Source organism: Plecotus auritus, assembly GCF_963455305.1.
Source record: "Plecotus auritus genome assembly, chromosome: 7".
Lineage (NCBI taxonomy): Eukaryota > Metazoa > Chordata > Mammalia > Chiroptera > Vespertilionidae > Plecotus > Plecotus auritus.
Genome location: NC_137774.1, coordinates 152,721,396 through 152,731,632, shown reverse-complemented (window position 1 = coordinate 152,731,632; position 10,237 = coordinate 152,721,396). Strand labels below are relative to the sequence as shown.

The following is a 10,237-nucleotide window of genomic DNA, read 5'->3' as shown; positions in this document are numbered from 1 at the left end:
CAGGATAATAAACCTTATAATAGCATAACTTTATCCCCAAAAGATACCTGTAAAAAACTACCACCTATTCTTTAAAGGAAACAATACCAAGTTATTGAAGAATATGATGGGGAAAGGGATGTATTGATATAAGAAAATTCATTATTATAAAGATGTCAACCTTTCCTATATCAAACTACATATAATGCAATTTTAATAAACATACCAATGCGATTTAACTTTAACTTGTGACACTGGTTCTAAAGTTCATGTGGGAAAATAATTACGCAAGAGAAAACAGAAAAAAATGTAAAGTTAAACTTAAGGTATTAGTTATACTATGTACCAAAATACATTATAAAACATATTAGTTAAAATAGTGCATTACTAGCATGTGAGCAGGCAAATAGGTAAATGGAACATAATAGTGTCCAGAAATGGACCTACGTCGGTTAAAGTAAGGATATCTGGTTTAAGAAGAAAAAATAGAAAACTAATGGCTTAGATAAAATGAAAGATTACCTCATTTTCATAAAGTCCAACAAAACCTTTCTGCTCACCAGGCTCTCCGAGCCAGGATGCTGGGGGTCAGGCTCCTTGCATCTTCAGCTCTGCCATCCTCAGTATGTGTCTTCCCAAGTCTTTCTGGAGGAATCTCCACTCCATCTACCACAAGGCAGAGAGGATTGGGGGGGGTGGTCACATGCAGAGGCTTTTATGGGCCCCGCCCATCAATCCTAATTGCAGCAGAAGCTGGGAAATTGCCCTGTTGTGTGTGTCTAGAAAGAAGAGGGAACAGATTTGGTAAATACCTAGCATTTTCTCCCACAAGACCCAAATTCTTACTGGAATTAAGTGTATAATCAGGGTGGCATTTTATATTAATGGGGAAAGATGAATTCTACAATAAATGATGCTGAAGAACTCAAAAAAATTAAGTTGGATTCCCAATCCACTCCTTACAACAAAATAAATTACAATGGAATCAAATGTAAGTGAAAAGAAAAGAACAAAACTTTTAGGAAAAAAAAGGAGGAAAGTGGGGGGGGGGCCCTTTTGATAAATAAGCATGCCTGCCTGGGCGAGTCAAAGAACGTGGAGGGAAAGGGCACCGTTTCCAGTACTCCATTTGTTGCATTTAGTCCTAATGTGCCTGTATCTCGCTGCTCTACTTGGCACAAAATAGTACATGCTGGGAAATGTTGCAGATGAATCAAGATAGTTTCCATGGCATACTGACCTCATTTCCCTGCTTTCCAGTCTCATACGAGCTAATCCACCTTGAAGAATTATAGCAGAATAGACGAAACTGTAACACATCACCACCAAGACATCAGCTGCAACTGACTGATTGCTATTTATTAAAATGCTCTGTTAAGGAGGTTGTGTTAGAGGCACTTGCATATTTTGATGAAGCGTTCCTCAAGCTGGGCAAAAGCCTTACACAGCCAGTAGAACCGGCCAGTCCTTCTTACAGCTTGTATATTTTGCATATTATTAAGCAATATTTGGACTTCATGAACTTGAAATCATTTTAAGATTCCTTTAACAACATTTTTATATGTAGTTTGGAGTTTTTAGGCTAAGATTAGTAAAGCATAAGAAGATTCACTGGGAGAATGTTTAAACAGTTTCTTTTACAGACATTAGCAAAAGAGATTTTTTTTCTGTTCATTAATTCCAAGTTACAGATAAGGTCAGAGAAACAGTTTAATGTCTTTACCATTTGATTGAAACATTAAAAAGTATCATATTTGCCCCTGGGCGGGGGCGGGGAACACTAGTAGACTCTATGATAAGGCAGAATGCCCCTTCTCAAAGATGTCCTCATCCTAATCCCCCAAACCTGTGAATATGTTGTTGCATGGCAATCGAGAATTAAGGTTGTAGCTGGAATTGAGTTTGCTAGTCAACTGAGGCTGAGGCGGGGACAGGAGCCTCTATTATCCAGGTGGACCCTATATAATCACGTAGGTCCTTGTAAGTGCAAGAGGGGAGGCAGTGCCAGAGTGATTCGTCATGAGAACACTCGCTGGCCGTTGCTGGTCTGAAGATGGGAAGAGACCACCCGCTCAGGAATTCAGGAGCCTGGGGAAGCTGTGAAAGGTAAGAAAACATGCTTCTCCTGGGCCTTGAAGGAACACAGCCCAGCCCACACCTTCATTTTAGCTTATTGAGATCCATTCCTAATTTAGAACCTCCAGGATTATAAAATAATAAATCTGTGTTGTTTGTGAGCCACTGGGTTTGTAGTAATTTGTTGTAGCCTCAGTAGAAAACTCATACAGAATCTTTAATGTTAAAGCACGTAATTAAGTATTTTGGGCACAAGGTGGCATTAGACTATCAGATTTATCACACACAGACCAAAAAAAAAAAAAAAAAGCCCCTTCAATTTTATGATACTGAAGGCAATGATATAATTTTTTAAGTCGTCTCATCACATATGCATCTAAGTTTTCACCATTATTGTTGGTAAATTTCTTAAATTGGTCCTGATGAATTTTTTATTTGATTTCTGGCAATGACTTTTTTTTTATCCACTAGAATACATGTCATAAGCATAGAAATGTCTTTGTTCCCAATGCCTACAACACTGACAGCTGCCCATAGCAGGCACCTAATAAATAACTGTTCAGTGATTCAACATCTCATGTTCAACTTGCATATATAAATTGTCATCTTTTCTAACATTAACCTGAATAACCTGAAACTTGAAGAAAATCCTTTTGTCCAAGAGTTTTAAATTTAGCACTATTCATAGAGCACTCATTTATTTGAATGTGCTTACAATGCATTCCTCTTTGTGCTAGAAACGAAATAGCCATTCCTTGTTCTACGGCCCTCCCTGCCCTCCACCAGGTGAGTCCAGTTCTAAGGCAGAACCGCCTTGGGAGGCAGGGTTTTAGGTAACCTGCGTATCTCACTGTACCTGCCCATGGTCTTGGGTGCTGGCACCTGCGGCTCCCTCTGCCCTGGGGCATTAGGCCCTCTTCCTCGGCTTGTCCGACTCTCCAAGTCCAAGTGAGGAAGCGTCCCGCTTGGAGAGTTCTTCCAGTATACTCCATCCGCAGACATCTGCAAATTCTGATTCTTCTCTACTCTTGTAGTACTGTGTTCTCTCCCTTTTCACACTGTTTTATACTTGCTTGTATAATTTTTCTGTAGAACAAGATTGTATGGCTTATTGTTGTGGGATTTTTTTCTTGTATCTCAACAACTGGCCAGTACTGGGAACAGCATAAGTGCTGCTGGAGGCAGGAAGCGTCCCATTGTTGGGCTCGGACGGCAGGTGGGTAATATAGCTGTTGCTGGTTTCTCAATGTTTACGTATGGCTGTGTGCACATATGTTTAACCCAGAAGCAAGAAGTGATCAGGATTATGTTTGTCATCTGGGCATAATTTCCTTTTATAAACTCTTAGGAGAGTAAATATAATGAGGCCTAAAATCAATGCTGTCTGTTTTCTTTTAAAAAAATAAGGAAGGAATTTGAATGTAAATTGTAATGTTCTTCTTCAAAGAGGAATGATTTGCCACTTTTTAATTTGATAAAGCTCTTTAGGCTTCAAATATGGACTTGGGCTTTAACTATTAATAAACCCCAGAAAGTAGAAATCAAATCCTCAACCTTTCATGAATTAATTTCTCACAACTTTAAAACTCCAGTTATGCAAAGCAAATCATAAAGAGCAAAAACGCTTTTCCAACTCAGGTCTTCTTCTGGTGTTAATTCATATGATTAAATGAAATGGTATGTATATTAAATTAAGTATTAATACTATAAAGTCTCTTATTTCTTACCATATCATTTCAATACATTTCTGCATTCAATATACTGACTACAATTATTATTTTAGCCAACTTTTATTTATATCAAAGTGCTATCGTTGAATAGCATAAATCATCAAATATTGCTAAAAGTAATTTTTACAAAACAGCAGCCCCTTCTGTTCATCTTCCTACCCCCATTATCCACCAAGCAACCAACTTCAATTTTGTTAGCTATTTTCTCAGATTTTACTTTCTTATTTCTAAACTAGAGGCCTGGTGCATGAAAATTCATGCGCTGAAGGGGTGGGGGGTCCCTCAGCCTGGCCTGCCCCCTCTCACAGTCTGGGAGTCCTCAGGGGAGGAAGGCGACCCGGCGATCAGGGGAAGGCGATGTCCCATCACACCTCTGCTAGCAGCGCAAGCCTTGGCCAGTCCTGGTTACCTGCACCTCAGGTGGCCCTGGGCGGCTGGGCAGCCGCCATCCAAGGCTTGCCTGCGCCTCGGGCTGGCCCTGGGTGGCTGGGGGGCTGAAAGGACTGGGGGACTCTGGAAGCAAGCATGTGGAGCGGCCAGGCCTGCCTGGGGGCAGACCCAGCCTTGCCATGTGCCTGCCACCCCAGTGGGGCTTAGGGGACTGGGCGCCGCCATCTTGTGGCTGTGGGCACCGCCATCTTTGAGGGCGTGGCAGTCAATTAGCATATTCCCTCCTTACTGGCTGTGGGTGCCACCATCTTTGAGGGCAGGGCAGTCAATTAGCATATTCTGTCCTTATTGGCTGTGGGCACTGCCATCTTTGTGATGGCATGAGGGTCAATTAGCATATTCCCTCTTTATTAGATAGGACTAGAGGCCCAGTGCATGATATTACACAAGACCCAGACCTGCAGCGCTGGCAGGACCCAGACTGACTCCTGCCGAGCCAGGCAGGAGGCGGGACCCAGAGTCAAGTCCCTGCCCACCTGAGTGTGCCTCACCACACACGCAGCCTCCTGGTGACCAGTCTCTGGTCGTTCCGTGTTATGGCGTCACAGCCACAAGCCTTTTATTAGTATAGATAATATATATATACACACACACACACACACACACACACATACACACACACACACACATATGTATATACTGCTATCCTTGACTCATCTGAATAGACTTATGTGTTGATTTCCAATTATAAAAAGGATTTTTAGCTCATGTATATATCCTTTCTCCCTTCCACCATCTTCTCAATAAAATCATATCTCAAATATCTGTCAAATATATATTCAGTGTTTCTATAATTTGACAGTGTATAGATATAGTATGTCATTTACTTTTGAGCCAAGTAGCATGATTATATGTCCTCTCTTACATAACTTGTTTTTCTAGAGTTGATCATTGTCTCATTTTAAAACATTTTCTTAATTTTCTCTGAACATCTGACTAAATATTCCCACATTCTCAGCAGCTCTATAAAGTTAAATTTTAGACAGAACATATTAGATAATTGGAGAATTATCTACTGCCTCCTACTGCAATCTGGGTTGCTCAGTGGGCCTGGAATTTGCCATCGCTCTGGGATTCTCTTTGCCCATTGGACACTCTGTTTGCTCAGTCCCATGTATCCCAGTATCTCACTAGTCTCCTTTGAAGTTGAGCCCTTTTGCGTGAGTTTGTGTGTGTGCGCGAGCGCATGTACATCCTCAAGTAGCTTCCTAAGAAAGGCATTTGGGAGACACATGTAGAATTCTTGGTTAAAACATAATTTTCCCTTAGAAATTTGAAGGTCTAGCTCCATTGTCGGCTACCTCCCATTCGAGAAATTTGATGCCATTATTATTCACAATCTTCTGTTCATTACCTCTCCCACCCTTCTCTTCACCCCCACCAAATGCTTTTAGAGTCCTCTTTTTATCCCCAGTGTTTGAAATGTCAAGAAAATTAGCCTTTGTTGTTGTTGTTATTTTATTGTCTGTTGGGGGTTTTGTTTGTTTGTTTGTATTTTATTCTTTGGGATGAATACCCAAAAGGCCTTTTTGAAAAGATGCTCATGTTCTTCAGCTCAGGAAAATTCTTTTATGTTATTTTATTAATACTTTTCTTCACCATTCTTTTCTGCTTCCTCTGGAGCTCAAATTATTTAGCCAGTAAGCCTCCTGCATTGGTCAACTAATTTCTTAAATTTTCTCTTATTGCCCAATTATTTGCCATTTTGCACTACAGTTTGGATTCTCTAGCTTTTCTACTGCGTTTTTTATTTCTGCCATCCAAATGTATTTTCCTAGTATTTCTGTTGTTATACTCTGAATATTCTTTTTAAATCTACCACTTTGTTTCTGTTTTATGAATACAATATCCTCTCTTAATTATCTGAAAAGAGTAATGACTCTATTTTTCTTCTCCCTTCATAGTTTGAGTTTCTTTAAAAAAAAAAAAAAAGGCTTATTGGGAGCATATTTTATATGCCATACAATTCACACATTTTAGTGTCTAATTCACTGATGCTTAGTACATTTATTGAGTCATTTCACCATCCCTGCAATTCAGTTTTAGAATATTTTCATCACCCCAAAAAGATCTCTTGGGCAAATTTGTAGGTCATCTCCTCTCCCAACCCTATTCCCAATCTGGTTGACACAACCAGTGAGCCACGCCGGCTGGGCTGATCTGCTTTTTATCTCTACACATTTGCCTGGCCTAGACATTTCATATAAATAGGATCATACAATACATGTTCTTCTGTGTCTGCTTTCTTTCACTTCCCGTGATGTTTTTGAAGGTCATCTTATTGCACAAGTCAGGAGTTCATTTTTTTTTTTTATTATTGAAGAGGATTTCATTGTGGTGATTTTGCTTCATCATTCACCAGTTGACTAGACATTTGGGCTGTTTACACTTCAGAGAAATTATAAACATATTTTTATTTTTTAAGATATATTTTTATTGATTTCAGAGAGGAAGAGAGAGAGATAGAAACATCAATGATGAGAGAGAATCATTGATCGGCTGCCTCCTGCATGCCCCCTATTGGGGATCGAGCCCGCAACACAGACATGTGCCCTTGACTGGAATCTAAGCCGGGACCCTTCAGTCCCCAAGCTGACACTCTATCCACTGAGCAAAACCAGCTAGGGAACATATTTTTATTTTAATATTTTACTTTGAACTCTGTGTTTCACATTAGAAGGTTTTTCCCAAATGTATGGCACTCTGGCAGTCCGCTCATGTTTAGAAAGCAAAGCCAGATGAATTATTTGGAAGATGTATGTGTGTGTGGTGGGAGGTGGTGAAGTGGGGGCTCGATTGCCATTATCTGGGGAAATCCTCACATCGGTGTTCTGCATCCTTGTCTCTTGGCCTGGTGGAATTTTCCATGGAAGACTCTTCAGTGTTTTCTCTTGGGGGGTGGGGATAATCCTAGCTTCCAGTGTCCCCAAAGTGGAGAGGAAGGAGAAGGCTAAGATGTCACAACTTTTAGGACATTAACTTTACTTTATCCCCATTTCCAGTGGGAGATCCTGGCCTCCGTCAGCTGTGCCTGTGTCCCTGAGATGAGAGACCCTCTGTCTCATTCTCTTCTACTGGGATGGCTGCACAGAGCACAGGAAGGGATCTGGAGATCTTTTCAAATAGACTTTCACACAATCTATTTTCAGCCCTACCATTCCCTGCTCCTCCTCCCCCATTCCCACGGCTACCAGGTGCCAATTTCTGAGCCTTCGGAATTCTGCGGTGTAAAGCAGGCTACCGCTCTGCTCTGCCCACTGCCTCTTTGGGATTAGCTTTCTTGGACCCACTAATCTACCTACCACTATTCCAACTACTTTGCAGCATCTAACATTTTACTGCCATTCTTTTCTTTCCTGGTCTCATTATGGATTGGTGCTTCTGCACAAATCCTTTTACTCGCATTTTCTCAGCATTTTCATCAGAAACAGAGTATTTATTCAACCAGCCATCTTTAATGAGAATCTCGATTTCATTCTTAATGAGAAAGGAAGCTTTCCGTTCCAAATAAGTTATGTGAATACCGCATTCTCAAAGAATTGCATCATAACTCACCACCCTTTAAACGTGTGACTTCCTCCCAAGAGTACAGAATGGAAAGTGTGGGGAGGAAGAGCTTTGCGGTGACACACCTCAGGCAGGTGGGTAAGGTCAACATCAGCAGTGATGAGTCATGTATAGACCCTTTATGGTCTGCTCCCAAACATCTATAACCTCAGCCTAATCATGAGAAAAACATAAGACAAATCCCAGCTGAGGAACAACCTATGAAGTACCTGACTGGTACTTCTCCAAACTGTCAAAGTCATCAGAAAAATGATGAGGAAGGTCTGGAGATCCATCACAGCCAGGAGGGACCTGAAGAGACATGATGAATAAAGATAACACGGCGGTGTGGGTGAGACCTGGGAACAGAAAAAGAACATCAGGCAAAAAACTAAGGAAACCTGAATAATGTATGGACTTCCGTTAGTGGTGATGTATCAGTATAGTTCACTGTGAACTCTACTATCTTTGCAACTCTTCTGTAAATCTAAAATTGTTCTTTAAAAACATTCACTAAACAATAAAAATAAATAAACCCTGCTCATTTATCCTTTGGCTTTTTATTGACACCTTTATGTCAATAGAAATGTGCCAGAAATGATCATTTTACAATTTGGCTCATTTCTACCTCATACTAAAACTATCAGCAATCTGTTCCAATTCGTGTACTAGAGGATTCATTCTCTTTTCCAAATATGTATGAGCAAGTACTATGTTTCAGGATACTACCTGGTGCCAGAACTACAGAGAATAACAAAAAAGAACGCCTGTCCCACTAGAGGCTCACAGTCAGGCCACCTTAGAGCACTTCTTTTTTAAAAAATATATATATTTCTTTATTGATTTCAGAGAGGAAGGGAGAAGGAGAGAGAGATAGAAGCATCAATGATGTGAGAGAATCATTGTTTGGCTGCCTCCTGCATGCCCCCTACTGGGGATGGAGCCCACAACCCAGGCATGTGCCCCTGGCTGGAATCGAACCTGGGACCCTCCAGTCCGCAGGCTGACGCTCTATCCACTGAGCCAATCCGGCTAGGCTAGAGCACTTCTTGTTTTCCACTTTGCTAGAGACACACCAGCTATGATGAACACAGTTTGTGCTATTCATATTTTGAATGCAAAGAAAATAACAGCTGACATTCTTCTGGAACTTTTCAAAGCTTTTGTTTAGGTGAGACATGGAGTCCCCTAGAATCATAGTACCAGTTATGAAACATACAAGAAGGATTAAAATCCTGGTAGAAAAGGGCGTATTGACAACAGAGAAACAGAACTTCCTACTTTTTGACATGACCACACATCCCCTCACCAACAACAACATTAAGCAGCGCCCCATCAAGAAGGTACAGGAAGCTGTTCTTGACAAATGGGTGAATGACCCTCACCGCATGGACAAGCGCCTGTTCGCCCTCATTTACCTCGCCCACACCTCGGATGTTCTGGAGAATGCCTTTGCTCCCCTGCTGGATGAGCAGTATGATTTAGCCACCAAGAGAGTGCGGCAGCTCCTCGACTTGGATCCTGAGGTGGAATGTGTGAAGGCCAACGCCAACGAGGTTCTGTGGGCGGTGGTGGCGGCCTTCACCAAGTAACTGCCCGGGGGAAGGAAGCCTTCTCCTCCCTCTCAAGTAAACCAGTAGTTTTTCTTCTATTGACTTCTGGTTTTCTGCAGTTTATACTTTCCCACACTATAGCTGGCTTTTGTCCGTGTGTGTGTGTGTGTGTGTGTGTGTGTGTGTGTGTGCAGGAATCTGCTGGTAAGACGTTTCTTTTTAGATTTAGACAAATAGTTTCACTGCCTGTTGGCATGTCATTCCTTCTTGAGTTTAAGACATTTGCCATTCTCACTCTAACAGGTTTTGGAATTCTATAATGCTGACTTTCAAACAAACTTCAGTTCCAAATACACATCATTAGTACCTACTCAGTTTAAAATTGTCATCAAGTACACATTCTTGGAGGTAGAAGAGGGTACAGGGGGGCCTGACCAGTGTGGCTCAGTGGTTGAGGGTCGACCTATGAACCCAGCTCAGTTCCCGGTCAGGGCACATGCCTGGGTTGCAGGCTTAATCCCCAGTGGAGGCATGCAGGAGGCAGCCAATCAATGATTCTCTCTCATCATTGCTGTTTCTATCTCTCTTTTTCTCTTCCTTCCTCTCTGAAATCAGTAAAATATATTAAAAAAGAAGAAGAAGAAGAGGGTAAAGGGGGGCGGGTTATAGAAGGAGATTTGATTTGTGCTGGTAAACACAATATAATACACAGTTGATGTATTATAAAATTGTACACCTGAAACTTATATAATTTTATTAACCAATCTCACCCCAATAAATTCAATAAAAAAGGAAAAAAACATTTTTCTATATTCTTAAAAAATTAAGGCAGAAATCATACACACAACGTGTTTTTTATTGTTGTTTTATTTGTTTTTAATAATTCTTTATTGTTGACACACA

The 10,237-nt window shown here is 41.0% G+C and overlaps 1 protein-coding gene across 1 annotated transcript; it reads left to right on the top strand.

Annotated features, from left to right (window-relative positions):
• Positions 1-8,959: 8,959 nt before the first annotated feature.
• LOC308252778 (Golgi phosphoprotein 3-like) lies at positions 8,960-9,460 on the top strand (the record flags this gene model as incomplete). Its single annotated transcript, XM_080677481.1, has 1 exon — positions 8,960-9,460. The coding sequence occupies one exon, from the start codon at positions 8,960-8,962 to the stop codon at positions 9,371-9,373; it is 414 nt and encodes a 137-aa protein (XP_080533607.1). The 3' UTR covers positions 9,374-9,460.
• Between the last annotated feature and the right edge of the window lie 777 nt (positions 9,461-10,237).